Below are 24,477 nucleotides of genomic sequence, written 5' to 3'. Positions count from 1 at the left end.
TGTCCCTGGAGAAATTGATGAAGATATCAGAGATAAAGTTATCAATGCTTCGATGGAATTTCTGGACTGGAATGATTGATGGAACTTGAAAAAGAGAAAATTTATAGAATTAATTCCAGATATGTGACAATGGAAAAACTCTCAAGAGATGTGCTAGTGCATTTCGTAAAAAAGAGGAACAGAGATATGACTTTACAACAATATTTCAGCAACACATTCAGAATTGATGGCAAGGAAATATTTGTGATGAAGGAAATTCCCATCAGACTCTTACTATATGACTATGACAGCAAGATTATTATGGGTGCAAGGATGGAAGTTGGAAGATGGAATTAACACTGATAATGGAAAAATGGCTATTGAAATTACTGGACCTAGCAGACTTGATGAGATGGATTAATTGACATGTTTATTTGGAGAAAAATCGATGGATATATTCCTCAAGGAGTGGAAACCTCTCTTTGACTTTTTGCTGAAAGAATAAAGTGATGTTAATGAGATTTGATGATTAATTAAGATAACTACTGGAGGAAAGTGATTTTGTAATATATTGAGACAGGTTTGTTATATATCATAGACCTATAACTGATCTGCGACAAATCGGAAGTCAACATTTTATTTTATTGTTTAATCTGTTTCTTTTCTGTTTTGTTTTGTTTTGTGTTTGAAAATTTGAATAAAAATTAATGGGAAAAAAAAGGAAGTGTAGTTTGTGAAGGGTGCTGAGAGTTGTTAGGAGATGCCCTATTCACTTCACTATCATAGACTCCAATATTAATTTTCTTAAATTAATTTAAAATCAGCCATGCATTTTTTAAACTTTTAAGCTGCAGAGGATGATGGTCAGAGTATGGGGCAAGATCAGTAATAGGATTACAGCTACTCTGTGAACATGGCTGATTTTTAATTAATTTCAACAAATTAGGAGACCAGTAACAGGAAAAAAAGTCCAACAGGGGTGTGGATTTTTTTGTCTTTTCAGACTTTGAACTCTGGATTCTCTCTGAGTGTTTTGTGTATCTCCATGAAAACCTAGATGGTTAAGCATTTCAGGACTATAAATTTTGTAAGATTTTGTTTTGAAACAAGCTTGTGGGAAGCAGCAAAATGGCATGGGGAGTATTTTTCATTTAACATGGCAGAATGTGAAAAATCCATGTTGGCACTCTTGTGTCTGTATAATTTCATTCTGTGGTTGGCATCAAATATACAAAACAGCAACTGGTGAACTAAATCCTCTATACCAGCGGTGGGGAACCTGTGACCCTTAGCCTAATTTCATGCAAGTGTCAAGGAAGGAAAAAACAGGATGAAAAGAGGGTGACAGAAAGAGAGAAAGCAGAGGCAAAGAAGGGGAAAGGGGGATGATCTCACCCATCTTTGGCTCCAAAGCCTCCCACTTTTGACTCTGGCCCTACCCACTAAGGGTATGCAGCCCCTAACAGGTAAGATGCAACTTTTACCACAACCCTGTGGCAATGCGACCCTCAACTGAAAAAAGGCTTCCCTCTCCTGCTCTGTATAACTGCTTTCACAGGAACATAATCTATCCTTTACAGCAGGGATAGCTAACCCTTTTCAGGCCAAAGGTCATATTGACCTGTAGTCAACCCTCTGGGCAGGGGGAAGTGTCCATATGTCAAAGTGGTTGTGCTCCAAGTATAAAAGTAGGTGTGACCAATTATTATTTTTAAAGCACACATTTTGGAGCCCCGGGAGTGGGGTGTCAGAAAAAACCTTTTGGCATCACAGAATCATAGCCAGTAGTGTAGTTGCAAATTCAGAAGTGCAGGGTTCATTCATGATAGTCACAGCCACGCCCCCCCCACAGCCACACCTCTTCTAAGATTATACAACATTTAAAGATTATAGAATAATCTGGCCAGGCTTGAATGCTGCTTTCTGCTTCTCTATCACTGTCACCATTTGACTGTCCTTTCTCACTGTCAGAGATATTGCTTGAATTACTGAATTCAGTGTCAGTGTGTTTATCTCAAGCTGCCACCACACTACTTGATGATGCATATGGGATGCTATCATCAGGAGTCACTGTTTCTTCTTCTGCAGTAAAAGAATTCTCACTCTCCACAACTTGGCTTTTTGAAGTAGGAACCTCTTTGTGTCTGATTGGCTCCAAACAGCAGGAAATAAGAAAGCAAGTAAGAAGACTTTTCTCAGTGGCTAACTCACTCCCCTTTCATGATGATTGGCTCATAGGATGCTGGAGACATAGGGACCCTGCTGGGACCTGGCTCCCAAAAAAGTATGGGGTTTTAGACTACACCCCTGAAGAGACTCATGGAACTAGTCAGTAAAGAAAAAAAACATTATTATACAAACAACTTTTGGCATCACAATTAAATGTTCAATTGCAGCCATTAAAAAACTTTGGGGAGCCAAATGCACCCCTACTTTACATACCATCCAAGTACACAGTGGGTATCTGCTGATGAAACCTATGTTTTCCTTGGCTATGGGAAAGTAATATTCCACAAATTCCTTGAGACCTTTTTTTATGACACCATACCACTGAAAAGTGTGATAATTACCACTTCCTGGTCTGGGGCCTGGGCTATAATTGTATGAAAGCTTGTAATCTGCACACATATTCCATATTGGAGGGCATGAATAGCTACATGTTCTATGGAAATTGCATTCTGTCCTGATAGATCTGTATCCAATGTCCCCAGTCTCATTTGATCATACCAACATTTCTCTGGAAGTCTTGAATCAGACATTTTCACTTACTTTTAAGCAATACTGAATCATTCTCTCAGTTCTTAACTCGATCAAGGGTAGACCTGCCCCTACTTAATTTGATAGATGGTAGACCAACACTTAACAGGGCTGCTCATGTGAAAAATGGAAATGGGCTGCCTTCAGGTCAATCCCGACTTATGACTACCCTATGAATAGGGTTTTCATGGTAAGCAGCATTCAAAGGGGGTTTCCCTCTGAGGCTAGTCTTCCCATCTGGCTAGGGCCTGCTCAGCTTGCCACAGCTACACAAACCAGCCCTTTTCTTGTCCGCAACTGCCAGCTAGGGGGTAACTGGACTCCTTGGGACTATGCAGCTTGCCCACGGCTGCACAGGTGGCCTGAGCCACTCACTCTGGGGATGATCTTCAGCTGGCCCTTTACACCCAGGAGACACGAGTGGGGATTTGAACTCAGACTCTGGACTCCCAGCCAGGCTCTCCTCCCCACTGTGCTATAACAGCTGTCTAATTATAAGAGTTTCTTTAAAAATCCATTCTATAATATTTCCAGCGGATCTGCATTTTCTTCTTAGTTCTCAGATATATAACATATCGGGCCAACTGCTTTTTCTACAAATATTTTTAAAGCAGATTCTGTTAATTGTCCTCCTTTTAGAGAGAAAAAATAATTTCAAAATCTGTTGAGTAATTCTTGACATCAATAATAATTAGCTTAATGGGTTTTCCAGTTGAGTGTTTAATGAATCCACAGATGCATAAATGAGCTGTGCTGTTTTATAGGGCATCCATCCATTGCCTAGTTACGTTTCCTGAATCCTTTTCTAAAAACAACAATCTTAGTTTTTTAATATTTACGGCAAACTGGTAAGTTCTTTATTACAAAAGGAGGTGAATCTTCCTACCTTTCATCACAGTCCTATGTGGTTAATCGACAGCTTAAGTAAATCATCAACATACCTCAGAATCAAAACCTTGCCCGATCCAAGGGCTGGATGGGTGGAGGCAGGAGATGCCATCTTTGTATTATGCTGTTAACAAAGAAATTCAATTTTAAAAGGGGCCTAAATGGATCTCTATTTGACCTGCAGGCAAATGCTAATGGTTTCCAATGGAGGTTGGTCCATTAGGGTAACACTACCCCACCAGCCTCAGTGTGTCCTCAGCTCCCACCTGCCAGCCTTCTTACTTACAGTGTCCAGAGGGTGGCACTGCTTGTCAGCTGCCTCAGTGCCACCCTTGTAGAATTTAGCAAGGAGGAGGATGGAGACAAAACTAGAATTAATTGGTTCTGCTTGTCATTGACTTGGGTCCACTTACTTTTGGCCTCCTTGCCTTCCGCCCCACCAGCCCCAGTGTGCACCAGCCACTATGCTGATACCTTCTGCTAGATGTCCATTTAGGCCCACTCTCCCTCACCTGCATAACTTATTTTGGTGGAGTTTTTAAAAGAGCTACAATAATCTTAGTTCACTATTGATGCTATGAAGATTTCCCAAGGTCAGGGCATGCTTATTGACTCAGTAGCCAAAGTAGGCCTAATAAAGCTGCAAACAAATTCTTAGTTCTTTGATGGTTTTATTAATTAAATGGTAAAGTTCATTGGTCTATCATGCTTCAGCTTCTACAAAATCCTTCACCAATAATATTACTGGTTTCCTTCCAAGTTTCTAAAAGGTAGCAGAAATATTAGAGCTTAGATTCTAAAGACACATTTCTAATTCAAGTCTTCCCTTGCTTACAGAGGTGTAACCAAAATGGTACCACTCACACTGAACAAGGAGGAATCAGGAGATCCAGACCTAGGGAGTAACCCTGAGGTTTCTGGATGTTACCCCACCCCACCCCACCCCAAATCAGAACAAACCCTAGGGGAGGTGACTGGGCGGTGACTGACAACCAGATGGGAGGGAGAATAGAATGGAGTGGCTGGATTGGGAGGAAAGAGACATAAAAACTTGTAGAATGAGCTCTGTCATCATCTGGATAGGCAGTTTCCTGGTTCACATTTATAAGCTGTTTTTAAATACCTTTAGGAATGCAAGTGAGTGCTGTCCATAGATATCCATGGAGAATCAAATATTTTAATCTATCCAACATTAGGTACAAGTGTGTCCACTCCATTCTCACCCCCAGAAAAACCTAACATTGAAACCTCCCACACACAATAAACAGGCCAGTAAGGACTGAACATCAGGAGGCTTGGAATGCTGACTGATTGTTGGGGGGGGTTTAGAAAAACTAGAGAGGGAGGGGAATAGGATGGCTGGAACCCTGAACAGAACACTGCAATATTTTGTTGCACAATCTCACTTGTAAATGATCCCATTTGTCCTGTCATCTTCCTTGCCCAAACTCCACACCCAAGGTCAAACATAGTGATACTTACTATATGTTATAGGAACATAACTTAATCTTATAAGTATACGCCTTATACATAATCTTTAGCTCAGTGTTGTCTACACTGACTGGCAGTGGCTCTCCAGGGTTTCAGAAAGGGCATCTTTCCTAGCCCAGCCTGGAGATGCTAAGGATTGAACCTGGAATCTTCTGTAGCCAAAACAAATGCTCTACCACTGAGTGTACAGCCCTCTCCCACTGAGCTTTCCAGTCCTTTTAATATAAAGACAGAGGTACTTTGTTAGCGCTTTTTAAAATTAATCTTTTTCTCTTCTAGGTCCAATTTGATCACACTCCCAGTTTTCATTAGTAGTTCTGTCAAATTTTACAACACTTTTTGTAAGTTTAAAAAGTGGAGTGAGGTGGGCATCCCTACATAGGTACTATGTATCAGTGTATACAATGCTGTACTTCCCACCTCCAGTCTTTCTAATTCCTCTTTTATTTTCTTTTTATGGAACTATTTCCTAATACTTTGGAAAAGGTTTTACTTCTTTGGGTAGGATCCTGTCACACTCATGTCCTTTTCCATTGAACACCATGAATGCGTTGAAAACTAACTTGGCTGGCCAAGTAATCTTTATTTTTCTTCATCACATGTGGGAAAGTTCAGACTCCGTGTTTCTTAATTTGGAGAGGCTCACTATGCCAACAATAGTTCTCAAAACATGAAGCAGAATTTCTTAGGGAGATATGGACATTTTGGCCCACTAGCCATTCACTACAGTGTATTTATTTGTAAATTTATACCAAAAAGACTTCACAAGCAGCTTACAATATAGCTAAGCAAGTATAAATACAATTTAGAAACCATAAAAAAATTAAATGAAAAAGCCAAACAATTCCCATATTCTTGATTCTTGATTTCCCAAATATAGCCTTGGCTCTGGCCCAAAATGTTTTGTTGCCTGAGGCAAAGGACAAGAAAGTGCCCTCTTATTCCAAGTACAGAATGCAATTAAGAAGTAATTAAGAAGTGGAGTAATTCCTGGGCTAGCACTGACCTAGCCATAGAGGGTATACTGGCTGGGTGTGTACAGACATATTTAATTAGAGTGCTGAAGACACTGTGGAACAGCCTTCCCCAGCTTGGTGCCCTCCGGATACTTTGGACCACAACTCCCATCAGACCCAACCAGCATGGATATATGATGGGAGCATGGCCATGCTGGCTGGGGATGATGGGAGCTGGAGTCCAAAACATTAGAAAGTCACTAGGTTGGGGGAGGCTGCTGTCAAGCCACCCAAGCATACTCCAGTTTGGTCAAACATACAATCTCTTCCCCGAAGGATCATATTTTGCTAGTTTTCAGCAGGACCAAGCTGCGTACAGTGCTGATCAGCCAGCCCTTGTGACAGCATTAAGCCTCCTCCTCCCCTCTCCAGAACAGGTGTGTTTTAAAAAAACCACACCCTGATTTTCAAAAAAGGTGTAATGCAAGCCTTTGATCAGATACATATACAAATTGCATGAGGGAGGGGAAAAGAGGAAATCAGCACTGGATTCAAAGGCAAATATGAATGTATTTTGAGAAGCAAAGGCAACAGAAATTTGTATGTACATCTGTATGCACCACTGTTGAATTCATTTCATTTTGTCACAGCATGTAAATAGGCATGCTGTGGGTTTTTTCCACAGACACCATGACTGCAATATTCTCCTTTCTGGGGGAAATTAAGCTTATTTTAGTTTTGCACTGTAAACAATTTATCTCTAGTCCCTCATGAGCAGTCATAAAAGTAAGGGGAAGAAGAGTTTATTTCCCAAACCTCTTGACTTTTGTTACTAAGATGGTGATGCCTCACTATGATTCAGATATTGACTCAGGCAAGAGTTAGGGGCCTTGAGTCATAGAACAGCTATTTACAGAAATGAAGGTAACACCCACATAAATGTAAGTAAATGTGAACATATGAAACTGGCAGGCTGCCTTATTCCACCAGATCTAATATCTGTTTAATCCACTACTGTATACTCTGACTGGCAGTAGCTCTCTACGTTCTTCATATAAAATCTTTCCACCAATTTTATTTGAGATCCTCTGATTCAAAAGGTCAGGAGATTAACTTAGATTTTTACTATATGCAATTCACGCAATTCTACTACTGAACAATGGCCACCTCCTCCCTTTAGGGATTGTCTGGATTTCCACGCATTATTGACACCATTGTTCACTCTGGACATTGCCTGCTGCTTCTCCTATACTTTATCACCTGCTCAGTTCTCCAGTCATTAATCATTCTGGGCTTCACAAACATCTTGTTATAAAAAGAGTACAGCAGCAAACAATGAAACATCTAAGAATCAACTATTTAACTCTCAGGCATACTTCGATGAGTGTTTTGTTGCAGAAGCAAGGTGAAGCCTCTGCCTCGTATTGTCTCATAAGCTTAGTCCTAAAACAGCCCTTAAAACCAAGGAACTATAACCAGGTACTGTTATTTCCTCCTTTTTTATCCAGTTGAGTTCAGGTGAAAGAAGGCATGTATCAAATATATTACTAACCTATAAATCCCCACAGACCACCCTTTGCTGGGGGGGCTGCCTTCTGCTGCTGGTGTAGCAGGTTTTGGGGAGGGAGCCAATGGGGCTATTGATGTGGTGATGTGGCACAACAGATTGGCTCACTGGCAGAACCCAATACAGGCTCTGGCCAGAGGGTGGGTGTGTTGCCCAGGAGTGAACCAGAGGGAGAACCTTCCTGTGACCTGCTCCAAGGATATAAATTGTGGTTATAAATCATGGTGACTTCCCCACCCACACTCAGTTATAAGCATTCTTGATGATGGGCAAACATCCAGTGAGGTTTTCACCTTCCTCGTAGCAATATGCATATAAAGTTTTAAAGTTATCCTTAAGTTCTGTCTTTGTTACAACTCTTGGTTGGTGTTGGTGGAGAAGGGGCATTGGGCAGGATCCATAGTCAAATAGGTGGCCTCCATATGAGGTTTTGAGTGTTGCCACCCCAAGGCCTCAGCTCCAGCTCAGGGGTTGAAGCTAATTACTATGCTCCCAGGTTGCACATGTGCTCTGCCTGAACAGCCTGTGCTGGGGTGGGCCCTGATGCCCAACCAACTCCCATCTGCTGCCCAGCCATTGGACTGAGGGGGTGACTCATGAAACATCAGCCAGCAGACAGGATATCCAATAACAGGACCTTTGCCCTATGCTATGCCAACCTCTATTCTTTATAATCATAAGAAACAAAAAGTTGTGGCCATGTCCTGAATGCTCACACTCCTGAGTGTGGAGACACAACTAGACTTTTATTATTTTTGATGTATTCTAGTTTTAAACATTGATAAAGGTGAAATCCTTGTCATTTGAGATCTACTCCTGCTGCTGCTAGGAATTCAAAAGATTTTGGGGGCCATATTGCTCTTTGGTGAGGTTCATACTCCCATTGGCTGCTTCCCAACTCCAGGCACTATGGAGTGAGCCACTGGAAACTAATGCTGTCAGTATGAACCTGTGACTGCCCTTGTTGCATGTCCTGGTCCTTTCCCTGTTGAAAGAGGTTTTCCCTCCTTGGATGAGTCTTGAACTCTTGTCCTGGAGAGTTGTGTATGCTCTCTGTCGGGCTTCTGCAAAGGGAGCTATGCAGGTGCTGTGTATAGGCTCCTCCTCTTTCCATTTCTGTTGGCCCCCCATCACCAGCATTGTGCCTGATTAGTGGACACTGGCAGTTTCGAGATGTAGTGAGCATATCTGACATTTTTGCTTTCATCTTTTTTTTTGCATTTTCAGGATGTTCCCCCCTCCCGCCCCTTTGCTAAGTGCACATAGGATGCAGTGGCCAATGTGGTGGTGACATCTCCCCCCTGGATATAATTGGGGCATATGATTGTCTGCCCACATATCTCATTGGTTCTAATGGAACTTATTTCCACATTAATCTGCTTACATCAATCTCCTGTTTGATTTGAATGTTTAAAATTGCAGGTCAAATCAAACTTTGTCATGGCCTTTCTTCATCCTCAGTAGCAGCCTTCACCAATCTGGTGCCTTCTATCTGTTTTTAATTACAGTCCTGGATCTGATGGGAGCTGTAGTCCAAAATAGCTAGAAGGCACCAAGTTGGTGAAAGCAGTTCTTTAGTAGAGTCTGTTCCATCATAGAGGATAGTTAATTGTACCTGGCTTAAGTGGAAACACACAAAATTAGTTGCAAGAAAGTACCTATCATATTAAAATGTTACCATTCAGAAAAAGTAAAAGCACAATGCAACACTGAGCTGGACATGCACAAGTCTGCTGGAATCAATGAGCTTAAGTGTGCTCAACGCAGTGTTGGCTAAAGGCTAACACAAATAATCCAAGAGTAATTGCTTATTATCCCAATAAAGCCCAATAAAATTACATCATTGCTTTTTCTCTGTGGTGTTTTCATAGTTTCCTCTAGAGAAAACACAACTCATGGCAATCAAACATATGCACATACACATAATGCTCACAAAAACACTCTGCCTCATTCATATTTTTTCATTAATTGAACAAAACACTCAAAACTTTTTAAAATAAAATTATATTTATGGTAACTATGACATCTAGATACACTTAACACTGTCAATAATTTAGTTATTATTTTACTAAGAGCATTAGAATTATAAGCAGAATAATACAACAGACTGAACATAACATTACAAAGATGGATAATTAATAAAGATAAGCTAAAATAAAATGTACATGGAAAGAAATAGTTTGCCTGCAGTTCTCTAAAGTCCATGTATAATGTATACAATTTAAAACACAATAATCATTTATTAGATGATTGTTGCAAATATACAGTTTTAAAAATTAATTTGAAATGTTGCTCATAACTATTTGTGTTATATTGATTAGTTTAAACACCATGTTTTGTAGAGATATCAGGATTTTTTTCAAGCAGATATGAAATTAATATATATGATAACAGAATTAATCCTGCAGAGATGGATTAATATTGTTCAGGCTTAAAAACTGTGCCAGAAGGAGAAAATGAAAATGTACAAAAGCAACTTGCACTGGATTTGCTAATGTCTTTAGAAATTCAAAAGTCTGTATGATGTGAAAATTAAATGTTCATGAAAGAAGGTTTTCATAGTCAAGTTTTTACTCTGGATGAGTCTAGGCAGGGCCGATCCTACCATGTGACAAGGTGAATCAGGTTACATCAGGCAAAGTAATTTAGGTGAACAGACGAAGGTAGGACTTATGTCTGAATGGTGCAGTGAGACTTTTTAAAGTGTTGGCCCTAGTATGGGGAGCACTGTTTGGTGCTCTGCTTCAGAAAATAAAATGTTTTGGGCCAGCAGTGAGTCTGAGAGTAATACATTAGTGCTAGAATGTGTAAAAGTAATTAAATTTCAGTAGATTTTTCATGTCACTTATTCTGCAAATCTATTCTAGCTATTAGAAAACATACAGCTTGTTCCTATGAGTTGCTTCACTAGTACAAAGGTTTAAGGTGCAGTGCAACAACTGCTGCACTGATGCAACATGTCCTATTACCTATGACTTGGCACCATGAGCTGATCCAGGACTTTCTTTGGCTGCTTCAGCATATTGCAATCTGGTGTGTTGGCAGCGCTGAACCTCTCCAAATGTGGCACAACAGCATTGCATACAACTGTCAAGTGGTGCTGAATAGGATAAACAAGGAGTGTGATGGACACACAATTGAGGTATTACAGGGAACAATTTAACTATGTAGTGCCATGATGAAATTTCAGCCACCAGAGTCTGCTGTGTTGCACCGTCCTACATGCCTCAGCTTTGATAGTATCTTGCAGAGGTTAGGTTGTTGCAACTGAGAGACGGCATAGCAAAACAGGTTTACATTACTTGCCAAAATTAAAATGCCACAATGGCTGTCATCAGCACAAAACACTTTGGGTAATGTCACAGTGCTGATCTACAGAATCAGTGTTAGTTCTGCAATTAGTAATGTGAGAAATTGCACTATTGCTACCTACAGCCACATGACTCTACTACCATATCTTCATATTGTTTGTAGACTACATTATTAGCAGAGTCAATAAACAGGATGCTAATAGGACTCAGTCTTGTTGGAACACAACAAGTTGGAGGTGTGGACTCAGGATCCATAGAGTTCATTAATGTTTGGATAACAGCATGATTGGTGGGTTCCAGATGAGACCGAAGAGGAAATTCGCAGAGTCCTTCACAATGATAAGCTTCATACTCAAGAGGAGCTATTATCCAGTCATCCCAGCCCATATCCTTAAAATTCACATGAAGTGCTTTTTTGCTGCATCTTGTCTTCAGGTTCTTATTCGGCCTCTTTCCTTGCCGAGTTGCTAGAGGAGCCCTTCTCTTTCTTCTTTGATTGAATAAGTATTCATAAACAGTTTTGTCATCCTGGCCAGATCTGGCTTTTATTTCATTGAAGAACAAATCTCTTTTCTTTGTCCTACCAAATACTAAGAAGAGAGCTTTTTCATTGACTTGCCTCCCTGATCTGTTAAATCCCACAGTAGTTAAATCAATAGGCCTCCCCCTTTCAACAGCCTCCAGTTCAAAGCACAAGTTAGCAGAGTTTTTAAAATTCCTAAAAAGTTTCCAAATGTCAAAAACTTCCCATTTTGCAGTATCTAAGATATTGATTGTCCGAGAGTCCAAGAGAATGGATGTTTCCCTGCTTATGGAGCAACTGAATAGTTTCATTTGACAGGTTTTCCCATGAGAATTAGGCTTCCAGGTGTCAGAAGGCTTTTTTCTTAAAATACGCAGTTCTGCCCCCAGTAACCCTTCTTTTTCTAATGCACTGATATCAAAAATGTATTTCTGCTTTTTAATAGCCAGAGCTCGATCATCTAAAGAGAGAAAGAGGGACAGATTTATGTATATTAAACAGACATTGCAGCCTTGGGAGTTATAACACAACACTATGGAAATGCTATGAGTTCATACTCCATGGAGGTTTACTAGAATAACACCTAATTCAGACATAGAAATACTTACAGGTTTTGTTTTGTTTTGTTGATCTATGCTTTTCTGTCCCGCAAAAGTTAATCAGACACTTTATTAAGGCTAATCAATGGGACTTGACTTCCATTCAACTGCATTTGGTATTACAGTGCCAATCTGTACATTTAACATATTGAGTTTGTATCCTTGTATGTATGATTAATTATATGCTGTCACTTGATTAGTGTTCGAAGACAGACATTCTCCTTTACATACTCTCTGCCTATTGAGGAACAGAGAGAGAGAATCTTTGCTGTCCAAAAACTCCATCAGCATGGCACTTAGTTCAGTAAAAGTTGGACTGCATCTCTTCTGAATCACTTTACATTTGTTTACATGACTCCAAAACACTTTCCATAAAACTGAATGGCCAGTGACTGATCCAAACTAAATTTACCAAGCATCGTTGCACACATCATTCATTTCAATAGTGCTTGTATGAGAGACCTGTGCACTCAATAACACTATCACTTGATCCATCCAGCATTCACAGGTTGCTGTGGTGCCCTGTGAGGGTTTAAGGAAGAATGTGGATGGATTCCTGAGATCTTGAAGTCATCACTGAAATATAAAATCTCCTGCCTATTTCTTACATCAAGATCTATCTAAATTAGTTTGATTTTTAACAAACAACAACAAAGTCAGAAATACTCCAGATCCTTCTCCCCAAGTCTAATATTTTTAAACAGTATTTTAGCACAAATGGACTAACTGAGTCTTGTTTGCTGCAGCAGATATATTGCCATCATACAGCTTTAGATGCATGTTCTGCAAGAAATAATACAATTTTATTTCAGTGTAAAAACATATAATCCTAATTTTGCTAATATCATTGGGGTAAAACTATAAGCATTTTGTTGGGACCTTGTACAAATACCCAAATCTGATGTGAGAAATGCTCTTGAAATCTGTATTGCAAGGATGAAAATGCCTGAAGGCAGCCAAACGTTTTGTAAATACAGTCCTCCCCCCCCCCCACAAAAAAAGTAACTTTGGACATGGATTTCATACACATGAAAGATAGGCAAACATTCAATTTTCTTACCTTGCCCTTTGTCGATGAAGCTTGTGATTGTATTGGCAAGTCCAGTCTCCAGTTTTATACTTCCATTAATACCTTTCCGTTCTGCATCAGAAAAAGTCCTATACAAGGAGAGCATGTATTCATGTGGTGTGATAGCAGGATGCCTGAATGCCTCCTTAGAATCTCTTTGGGCAATAGAGTCTTCAGTCTTTTTAGTTGTGTAGGAGCTGGCATCTGAATTCCCTGTGCCGGTTTTCTTCAGTGGGGCCTTGGGGCCAAAGTTCTGCACCTTTGGGGTCACTGTCCTTATTTCTGGTTGTCTGATTGAAGAATGTCCTACCTTTTTGTCTGTGCTCGCTGCTTTAGACAGAGACTTCTTTGTGTCATCAGTCTTTGCCAAGAGAGCTCCGGCTTGAGCAGTATTACTTTTTGCCCTTGATTTTGAATTCTCAGAAACATATCCATGGTTTCCCGTTCTGAAGGTACCTGACCTTGGCAAGGGATTTCTCTCCTTTCCATCTATGTTTGACAATCCTAATTTGGATCCTGGATTACCTTGACTTGCATCAGCAGGACTCAACACTAAGGGAATGAGAACAAGGTAAAACCAACTAAAGTGCCAAAGCAGTAAAGTTAGAAAGTACAGGATTTTCATCCTCTGGTCTTCCTTTGAATATCACCAAAGAAAAAATCAGAAAAGGTTCCTCCAGCTTGGCATAAAAAAGCATGAAAAAAAATAAGAACCAAAGTCAGCAGAAAGCATTTTATTTTAAGCTTAAAACACTTTAAATCTACTTGTTTAATATTTGTATCCAGTCCCATAGTGGAAATGCTAATTTAGTAAGTTTGGTCTTCTCCTGGTTTCTGCTAGCAGCTTGTTCTTGAAAAGAGAAAGTTTACTACCCCCCTTTCTTCTGTAAAAGTGACTAAAAACTTGAAGGACTCTTGTTTAAATCGGAGAGGATTTTTTTTTCCAAGAAGGAAGAATGGCGTAATGCTGCCTCTGTGTTAAAAGGTTTTTTAAAAAGTTTTGAACCCCTTCCAGTGAAAATATTTCACACACAGAAACCTGCAGGTGCTCAGAAATCTTTTACAAACCTGAACTCAGGAATTGGAAGTGGAATTCCAACAAAAACCTATTTAATTACTCTCTGATGTCATGCTGTCCAAACTAATTTAAGTGTGATATATTTCTTTTAAAAAGTCTTCTTTGCCCTTTCCATTAGCATGAGTCATACTCTGCTCCATGTACAACATCTCTGTAGGACCAAACTCCGTAGAATATGCAGCTTAAAGTAGCAACACTTTGCCTTTTTTAGCCTTAAATGAACTTCTCATTTGAAACTGGGCAAAGTGTATAAGATAAACAGTCAAAGTCTTTAACAAAATCAGTTGGAAGAAATACATTCAAGCATGCTCTGATTCACAGAGATGTTTTATAAAGTTCTTCTGAACATAGACGCTGACCTTTATTAGAAGCAATTTCCTTCTGTCGCTGGGTGATGAAAGGATGGGTGTTAACAAGAGTATTAACAAAATAAACTCTTCTTTAATAAGTACTTTAAAACATTTATTATGACATATTTAGAAAAGACTTCAAGAAATTAAGCAGAATCTCATGTGGTGCCTAGCTAGAGAATATTTGCTTGTGCTGCATAAAGCATTTTAGATTATTTTATTTAACCGGCTCCGTTTATCAGCTCCTGGATTAGTCAGTGTTAAGCAGCAGTGTCCCCTGCAGGAACCTCGAGCTCCTTGTGAAGTGAAAGAAACCACAGCCATCACATTCTAAAGCTAAATTCTGATTGCTTAGTATAAATGTGATATTTTATGAAAAAAATAAAAATGGCAAAATCAAAGTAGGTTACTAATTTGTTGGAACTGTGTAGATATTAGATATCAGAAACATCTCTATGGAACAAAGCTTTCTCACTGCATTTATTCCAGAAAACAGAATACAAACTTTGGTAAGGCAGACCATTGGGCAAATGCCTTGCCCTATGCTGAATTCTGCTGCATGGCTGGTTGGCATAGGGAGTGTGTCAGGAAATTCCAGTCTACTTGTGCATTGTGCAGCCTACATCACCTGCTGAAATACGCTCAGACATTATGATTACTCTGAAGACTAGTAATAAATCTTGAGCAATATTAACAAGCAATGAATTCTAATGGCCTGTCAGTAGTTCTAAGCTAGGAATGCATAAACTGCTTCAGTGCTACCAGTCCTTGCAGTGCAGTCCAATGAGTTACATCAGTCCATGCTGATTCCTCATTGGGCAGACAGGAAGCTGGGTCAGGGGGCCAACAATCATCATGTGTTTTGTTTGTTTGTTGATTCTGTTTAAATTCCATCTTGCTCCAGTTTTAATGGGCCCAAGGAAGATTACAAAAATGCAATTAAAATTAACAAAAATGCAACGTGTGTAGCCCCCACAATTGGCAGGTTTTTTTCTGTTACGCCATCAATGTAGGAATGACTAAAGGTAAATAAGCATCTTGGTACTATAGTCTTTGCTGTTAAGCCTTCTAGTTGTTGCATATGCATCACAGTATTGTCACATACTCTAAAGTTTATTAATCCAGAATAATTACAACGTTTCCCTGTATGCTTCAGAAACGTGACTTGTTTCTATTTTTAAAAAAGAAGCAAGCCCAGCAGGTCAGATAAAAAAAATTAATGGAGGTGTTAACTGGGCGTGTGGGGTGCCATTTGATTCTTAAAACATTTTTTCTTGCCAGTTGGTTTTGACCATGACCAGAAGCAGAAACATTTAAAGAATATACACCAAACATTAATTTTCCTACTAACTGAGTTCTAATAGCACAAGCAAAGGCCATGATCTCCATTGTACAAACAGAGATTGCCGTCCTCAAACCACTAATGAGCTCTATTGCTTTTTATGCTGATGCAGCTATTTAAGGACTGAACATTTTTTTAGAAATTAAAGCACAGGGAGTTTCAGCAGTTTAACAAAGAACACATGAGGAGAAAGAAAAGCCTGAAGTAGTGTATATGCAGGTATCCTGATTCTCAAGGTAATGCATTTCGCAAGGGAGCAATCTAGTTTCCAAACATTGCAAATTGTTGTTATGTGCCTTCAAGTCGATTACGACTTAATGGCGACCCTATGAATCAGTGACCTCCAACAGCATCTGTCATGAACCACCCTGTTCAGATCTTGTAAGTTCAGGTCTGTGGCTTCCTTTATGGAATCAATCCATCTCTTGTTTGGCCTTTCTCTTTTTCTACTCCCTTCTGTTTTCCCCAGCATTATTATCTTTTCTAGTGAATCATGTCTTCTCATGATGTGTCCAAAATATGATAACCTCAGTTTCATCATTTTAGCTTCTAGTGACAGTTCTGGTTTAATTTGTTATAACACCCAAGTATTTGTCTTTTTCTCAGTCCATGGTATGCACAAAGCTCTCCTTCAACACCACATTTCCAATGAGTTGATTTTTCTCTTATCCGCCTTTTTCACTGTCCAACTTTCACATCCATACATAGAGATCGGGAATACCATGGTCTGAATGATCCTGACTTTGGTGTTCAGTGATACATCTTGGCATTTGAGGACCTTTTCTAGTTCTCTCACAGCTGCCCTCCCCAGTCCTAGCCTTCTTCTGATTTCCTGACTATTGTCTCCATTTTTGTTAATGACTGTGCCGAGGTATTGATAATCCTTGACAAGTTCAATGTCCTCGTTGTCAACTTTAAAGTTACATAAATCTTCTGTTGTCATTACTTTAGTCTTGTTGACGTTCAGCTGTAGTCCTGCTTTTGTGCTTTCCTCTTTAACTTCATCAGCATTCGTTTCAAATCATTACTGTTTTCTGCTAAGAGTATGGTATAGTCTGCATATCTTAAATTATTGATGTTTCTCCCTCCAATTTTCATACCTCCTTCATCTTGGTTCAATCCCGCTTTCCGTATGATATGTTCTGCATACAGATGAAACAAATAGGGTGATAAAATACACCCCTGTCTCACACCCTTTCCGATGGGGAACCAATCAGTTTCTCCATATTCTGTCCTTACAGTAGCCTCTTGTCCAGAGTATAGGTTGCGCATCAGGACAATCAGATGCTGTGGTACCCCCATTTCTTTTAAAGCATTCCATAGTTTTTCATGATCTACACCATCAAAGGCTTTGCTGTAATCTATAAAGCACAGGGTGATTTTCTTCTGAAATTCCTTGCTCCTTTCCATTATCCAATGTATGTTTGCGATATGATCTCTGGTGCCTCTTCCCTTTCTAAATCCAGCTTGGACGTCTGGCATTTCTTGCTCCATATATGGTAAGAGCCTTTGTTGTAGAATCTTGAGCATTACTTTACTTGCATGGGATATTAAGGCAATAGTTCGATAATTATTGCATTCTCTGGGATCCTCTTTCTTTGGAATTGGAATATATATTGAACACTTCCAGTCTGTGGGGCATTGTTTAGTTTTCCATATTTCTTGACACATTTTTGTCAAAATTTGGACAGATTCAGTCTCAGTAGCTTGTAGCAACTCTATTGTTATGCCATCTGTCCCTGGTGATTTGTTTCTTCCAAGTATTTTAAGAGCAGCTTTCACCTCACATTCTAAAATTTCTGGTTCTTCATCATATGGTTTCTCCGTAAATGAATCTGTCATCCTTGCATCTCTTTTATAGAGTTCTTCAGTGTATTGCTTCCATCTTCCTTTTATTTCATCTCGGTCAGTCAGTGTGTTCTCCTGTTGATTATTCAACATCCCTACTCGTGGTTTAAATTTCCCATTCATTTCTCTAATCTTTTGGAATAGGGCTCTTGTTCTTCAAATTTTGTTGTCCTTTTCTATTTCTATATAATAACTATTGTAATAGTTTTCTTTGTCCCTATGTACTAGTCGTTGTATAGTTGCATTTAGGGTTCTGACCATGTTTCTATCTCCTTTTCCTTTCCTTGTCTCTTTAACTATTTTAAGGGTTTCTTCAGTCACCCATTGAGGTCTTTCTCTCTTTTTAACTAGAGATATTGTCTTTTTGCATTCTTCCCTAATAATGTCCCTGACTTCAGTCCATAGTTCTTCTGGCTCTCTGTCAACTAAGTTTAAAGCCTCAAACCTGTTCCTTATTTGATCTTTATATGCTTCTGGGATGTTATTTAAATTGTATTTTGGCATTATGAGTGCTTTGTTCTTCTTCTTTAGCTTTACCCTGATTTTCGATACGATCAGTTCATGATCTGTACCGCAGTCTGCTCCTGGTCTTGTTTTTGCAGAAAGTATGGAACTTCTCTATCTTCTGTTTCCAATTATATAATCAATTTGATTCCTATATTGACCATTAGGTGATGTCCACGTGTACAGTCGTCTTTTGGTTGCTCAAAAAATGTGTTGGCCAGAAACAAATGATTGGCTTCACAGAATTCAATAAGTCTTTCTCGTGCTTCATTTCTGTCTCCTAAGCCCCATTTCCCCACAATTCCTAGTTCTTCTCTGTTCCCTACTTTCGCATTCCAATCCCCCATGATTATCATCATATTTTGTTTTGGTGTGTGAGCAATTTCCTTCTGTACTTCTACGTAAAATCTCTCCAATTCTTCTTCTGCGTTTGACGTTGGAGCGTAGAATTGGGTGATGGTTACGTTAATAGGTTTCCCGTTTAATCTCATTGATATCACTCGCTCAGACCTTGTGTTGTAGCTTGTTATTGCTTTTGCTACATCACTTCTCACTATTAAAGCAACCCTGTTTCCTCTTGATTTCTCATTTCCTGCATAAAATATTTTGTAGTTGCCTGATTGAAAATGTCCCATTCCTGTCCATTATAATTCACTCACACCAAGTATTGTAATGCTGATATGCTTCATTTCTTTCTTGACAATTTCTCACTTTCCCTGGTTCATGCTTCTCACATTCCATGTTCCTATTGTGTGTGTCGTGCAACTCCGGACTCTCCTTTCGCATCTGTGCGCATCAGCCTCTTGTTGCGCTGCAGCCAACTCAGAAGGGACAGGAAGGGGGGAGGCATGAGTTTCAGGCGCCTCCGCAGCCAGAACAAGCAGAGTTGGGGGATTGTTGTGTCTGAGCAGGATCGTGCGGGAGGGGGGCAGCCTGCTCTCCAGCCAGTTCCCACGAGTAACGCCCTTTCCAAGGAGCCGAGCGCACCGCCCCCAGTTGATGCAGAGGACTTGTGGGGGGAAGCTTCAGAGACAGTGCCAGCTCCTCCCTTGCCAAGCAGTTCCCCAGGGACATCCCTACTGGGGTGCGGAGGGTGCGGCCCGTACCCGGGTGTCACCATGAGGGGGGTGACACCCAGAGCCACCCCGCCCCGCGCCATTGCCCGGCAAGGCTGTGCCGACTCCTCCTCGGAGGCAGGCGGGCAGGGGGGCGGGCGAGAGTGGGAGCGGGAGCAGCGTCAGAGGGGCAAGGGAGGCGCGCCGGCTTTCCCAGGCCTTCTGCGGCTGGGTGCACTTCCGGCACATGTCCTCCCAGGGGCATAGACAGGGTGGCTGGAAGATCCCAGCTGCTGGAAAACTTCACATCCCAGCTCTCGTAGAGGCTAGAGAGTTGGGGGGTGCTACAGACACTGAGCCTCTGTTACGACCCCTTCCCTCCCAAGAGGCCCTTCTGTTGCCCATTTGCATCACCATATCCTCAGGCGAGAGCTTCTCAGCCAAGGCTATGATCGACAGTGGAGCATCCTCTTGTTTCATAGACCGACAGTTGGCGCTACACCACGCTATTCCCACAAGAGAATTGAGTCAGCCGTTGGCAGTGGAAACTATAGATGGCCGGCCTCTGAAGTCTGGGGGGGTGACTCGGGTGACTGAGTCCATGGAAGTGAAGGTCCCTGGGCATCGGGAAGACCTGTCGTTCTATGTGGCGTCCTTGCCGTGTTTCCCGGTGGTGTTGGGTATGCCTTGGCTGGTTAGGCACAACCCCACAATCTTTTGGGATGAAGCTGTGGTAGTTTTTACCTCCAAGTACTGCCATCAACATTGCCAGCCTGAAGAGGAGCCACAGGTGTTGGCAGGGGCGCCTCCCCCAAGGGAGATAACTTTGCCCACCAAGTATGGGAGTTTTCGAGACGTCTTTGATAAAAAGGAAGCGGAGCAACTCCCTCCTCACCGGCCCTATGATTGTGTCATTGATTTGGTGCCTGGGGCACGCAGCCCCGCCGGGCGGATCTACTCTCTATCTGAACCAGAGTTGGCAGCGTTAAGGGAGTTTCTGGACACCAATTTGAAGAAAGGCTTCATTCGCCCTTCACAGTCCCCTGCTGGTACACCCCTGCTGTTTGTGAAGAAAAAAGGGGGGGAGCTCCATCCCTGTAATGATTATCGAGCCCTAAACCAGCTCACTATCCCCAATAGTTACCCGCTGCCGCTCATTAGGGAAATGTTGGAGAGGTTGCGTTCCGCCAAAATTTTCACGAAACTGGACTTGAGAGGAGCTTACAACTTGGTGAGGATTAAGGCAGGTCATGAATGGAAGACTGCGTTTAAGACCCGTTACGGTCAGTTTGAGTATTTGGTGATGCCATACGGGTTGTCGGGAGCACCTGGAGTCTTCCAAAATTTTATGAATGACATCTTTCGGGACTTTGTGGACCGCTTTATGATAGTGTATTTGGATGATATCCTGATTTATTCGAATACTCCCGAGGAACACGACTCGCATGTGCGTGCAGTGCTGCAGAAGTTACGGGAACACCGTCTTTACGCGAAGCTGGAAAAGTGTGGGTTTGACCTAACCACGTTGGACTTTCTGGGGTATTGGATCTCTCCAGCAGGAGTAGAAATGGACCCAGAAAAAGTTCATTGTGTACTCACGTGGCAACCCCCCAAGACCAAGAAGGATTTGCAACGCTTCTTGGGCTTTGTGAATTACTACCATCGTTTCATAGCCAACTACTCCCATCAGACCGCACCGCTCACGGATTGCCTGAAGGGCTCAGGACCTTTCCAATGGACAGAAGCTGCACAAGAGGCTTTCGAGAGCCTGAAGTGAAGGTTTGCTATCAAACCCATACTACAGCATGGCGACCTGGCGCTCCCTTTTGTGGTAGAGACGGATGCGTCGGACGTCGCGATCGGAGGGGTTCTTTTGCAACCGGCCCAGAAAGGGAAAGAACTGATGCCTTGTGCCTACTTTTCCAGAAAGTTAACCGACTCTGAACAAAACTACACTGTGTGGGAAATGGAGCTATTAGCCATTAGAGATGCCTTTGAAGCCTGGAGACACCATCTGGAAGGGGCACACCATGAAATTGAGGTGCACACGGACCATCGTAATCTAGAGAGTCTTCATACCGCCCATAAACTCAATCAGAGGCAAGTGCGCTGGGCTCAGTTCTTCACATGGTTCCATTTCAAAATTCATTATATCTCCCAAGCACAGAATAAGCAGGCTGGTGCCCTCTCAAGGAAGCCAGAATTTCTGAGGGATCCCACCCCAAGACCGTTACAGTACATAATCCCTCCTGAGCAGGGAGTAGTAGGGGCCTGCCAAGATTCTTGGGAAGCTGAAGTGCGTGAAGCGCAACAACAGGACCCTTTCGTGCAGGAGCAGCGGGTCGAAGAGGGCGCGTCACCCCAGGCAGAACAGAAGGACCTTATATGGAAGGATGGCATACTGCACCACCAGGAAGCTGTTTATGTGCCCCCCGGAGAACTGCAAGTGAGGGCACTACGTCAGTGCCATGACGCCCCCACGGCAGGCCACTTTGGGGTTTTTAAGACCATTCAAGCTGTCAGTCGGGACTTCTGGTGGCCCAAGGTGAAGAAGGACGTAGAGCATTACGTTTGCTCTTGCCCCACTTGCATGAGGGCTAAACATGCCACTGGGAAGCCACCGGGGCTACTGGAACCCCTTCCTACTCCAGGAGGACCTTGGTGAATGATTACTATGGATTTTATAACAGACCTTTCACCTTCGCAGGGGAAAACCACAGCTTTGGTGGTCATGGATGCCTTCTCGAAAATGGCTCACTTCATTCCATGCGCAGGGCTCCCAAGCGCTCAAGACACTGCCAAGTTGTACATGCAAAATGTGTATTGGCTGCACGGTCTGCCAGACAGCCTGGTTTCCGATCGGGGCACACAATTCACCTCGCGTTTTTGGCAAGCGTTGTGGAAGTTGCTGCAAAGTGAGCTGAGACTGTCGTCTGCCCATCATCCCCAAACGGATGGGCAGTCCGAGAGGGTCAACGCAGTGTTGCAACAATATTTACGTTGTTTTGTGGGGTATCAGCAGGACAACTGGATGTCCTACCTGCATTTAGCAGAATTTGCCTATAATAATGCTGTGCATTCGCACACACAACAGACTCCTTTCTTCGCCAATTTTGGCTACCACCCCCGAGCATTCCCTGCCCCAAAAGACAGTCTCTCAGTCCCAGCCGCTGAGGATTACTTGCAGGAACTTCACACTATGCAACAGCTACTCCAAGAGCAACTAGAACAGGCCAAAGCGGATTACAAATGCGCAGCTGACCAGATCGGAGAGAGGGGGACCTCATACAAGTGGGAGACCAGGTCTGGATCTCTACACGTTTCCTAGCTATGCCTGGCCGGTGTCGTAAACTGCAGGATCGGCGTGTAGGGCCCTTTGAGGTGGAGGCACAGATTGACCCCGTGGCTTACAGACTAAAATTGCCGCCCACCTTCAAGATGCACCCAGTCTTCCACAGGGCATTGTTGACCAAGGACGCTGCCCCGACCCTCACCGTCCGCGAGTGGAGCCCGCACCGCCGTTGTTGGTAGAGGGGGAGGAGGAATACGAAGTAGAACAGATTTTGGACTTGCAAAAACGCCAAGGGCGTCTTCAGTACCTGATTCATTGGAAGGGGTACGATCCAACTGAACGTTCCTGGGAAACAGAGGAGAATGTGCACGCTCCGACTTTGGTGAGAGAATTCCATGAGGCTTATCCAGAGAAACCTAGACCTCAGGGGTGGGAAGGGTTAAAGCATGGAGCGTGGGATGATGTTGCTCTGCAGCCAACTCAGAAGGGACAGGAAGGGGGGAGGCATGAGTTTCAGGTGCCTCCGCAGCCAGAAGAAGCAGAGTTGGGGATTGTTGTGTCTGAGCAGGATCGTGCGGGAGGGGGGCAGCCTGCTCTCCAGCCAGTTCCCACGAGTAATGCCCTTTCCTCCTTTCCGAGGAGCCGAGCGCACCGCCCCCAGTTGATGCAGAGGACTTGTGGGGGGAAGCTTCAGAGACAGTGCCAGCTCCTCCCTTGCCAAGCAGTTCCCAGGAGGATTCCAGTGTGGCCCTGCCCCCTGACCTCGAGCCCGTTGCTCGGGAGCAGGTGTCTTCAGATGAGCCGTCGGATGTGCGTCCCGTCTCCTCGTTCCCGTCGCCGCGAGAAATGGACAGGGCAGAGACAGGAATTACGAAGGAGTCAGAGATTACGTTCGAAAACATTTCCTATATAAGCCTGCTGCTCCCAGTGGGGGATCGTTGAGTCAACTTCCTTCACACGCTGCAGAGCATGTCTAGAGTATAGTTAGGGACTCTAGTGAGTTAGTGTAGGGTTTCCTATGAAGCGCAATGCCTTTGATGTATCCATTACTCTAATAAAACGAGACTTACTTGCACACACACTCCAGCCTCATTCTTTCAGCTCTGGACGGAACACCTCTGGGCTTCCTTTCAGCTTTGATCCAGCTGCATCATTAGTCACAGTGCTACTCGTACTTGTCCTTTGTTCTTCCCCAGTAGCTCGGTGAGTGCCTTCTGACCTGGGGGTCTCATCTTCCATCACTATCTCGTGTTGCATTTTGGATACTCTGTTCATAGGGTTTTCGTGGTAAGAGGTATTCAGAGGTGGTTTACCATTGCCTTCCTCTGAGTTTGGATGCATCTTAGTCTGGTGTCTCAGCTTTGACCATTCCGCCATGGGTGTTCCTGCTAGGAGTCTAGCCTCTTGGTCTAGACTCCTGACGGCATTGCTCTCAGCTTCTTCAACACTCTCAAACCCCTTCACCACGTTAAGGTGTGCATCCTAAAGGGGGATTGCAAATTATGATAGCCAGATTTTAATACAAAATTTTGGTTATGCATGCTTCTGAATACCAGTTGCTGGATACTGGAGAAGGGGAGAGCACTTGTGTGCTCAGGTCCTGCTTGCAGCCTTCCCATAGGCCAACTGGTTGGTCACTGTGAGAATGGGATGCTGAACTAGATGGGCCATTGGCCTGATCCAGCAGACTCTTCCTATGTTCTTGAAAAGATACTATATTTTCAGTTTTTATAATGTATTTTAATAATTATTTATTTAATTTATATCCCACCCTTCCAAAGGAACCCAGGGCAGTTCAACAATGTGGATCTGTTTGGGCTCCAGAAACTAACATCTGACACAGGCTGAGGGCCAAGGGAGAAAGATGG

The 24,477-nt window shown here is 42.4% G+C and overlaps 1 protein-coding gene across 1 annotated transcript; it reads right to left on the bottom strand.

Moving 5' to 3' along the window:
• Positions 1–11,063: 11,063 nt before the first annotated feature.
• Positions 11,064–13,765, bottom strand: GDF5 (growth differentiation factor 5). Its single transcript, XM_061630333.1, has 2 exons — positions 13,132–13,765; positions 11,064–11,932 (listed from the first exon to the last, which is right to left on the bottom strand). Exons 1-2 carry the CDS (start codon positions 13,763–13,765, stop codon positions 11,064–11,066), a joined length of 1,503 nt encoding a protein of 500 aa, XP_061486317.1.
• Positions 13,766–24,477: the final 10,712 nt, after the last annotated feature.

The sequence above is a fragment of the Rhineura floridana genome, chromosome 6, assembly GCF_030035675.1.
Source record: "Rhineura floridana isolate rRhiFlo1 chromosome 6, rRhiFlo1.hap2, whole genome shotgun sequence".
Lineage (NCBI taxonomy): Eukaryota > Metazoa > Chordata > Lepidosauria > Squamata > Rhineuridae > Rhineura > Rhineura floridana.
This window is presented reverse-complemented; position numbering and strand designations above follow the sequence as displayed.

What these genes read in the sequence shown, in the direction of transcription:
- GDF5 (XM_061630333.1), bottom strand. Translation starts at nt 13,765, where the DNA reads ATGAAAATCCTGTACTTTCTAACTTTACTGCTTTGGCACTTTAGTTGG. An exon ending in CTTCATCGACAAAGGGCAAG is followed by an intron (nt 11,933 to 13,131) that starts GTAAGAAAATTG and finishes TTCTCTCTTTAG; the next exon opens with ATGATCGAGCTCTGGCTATT.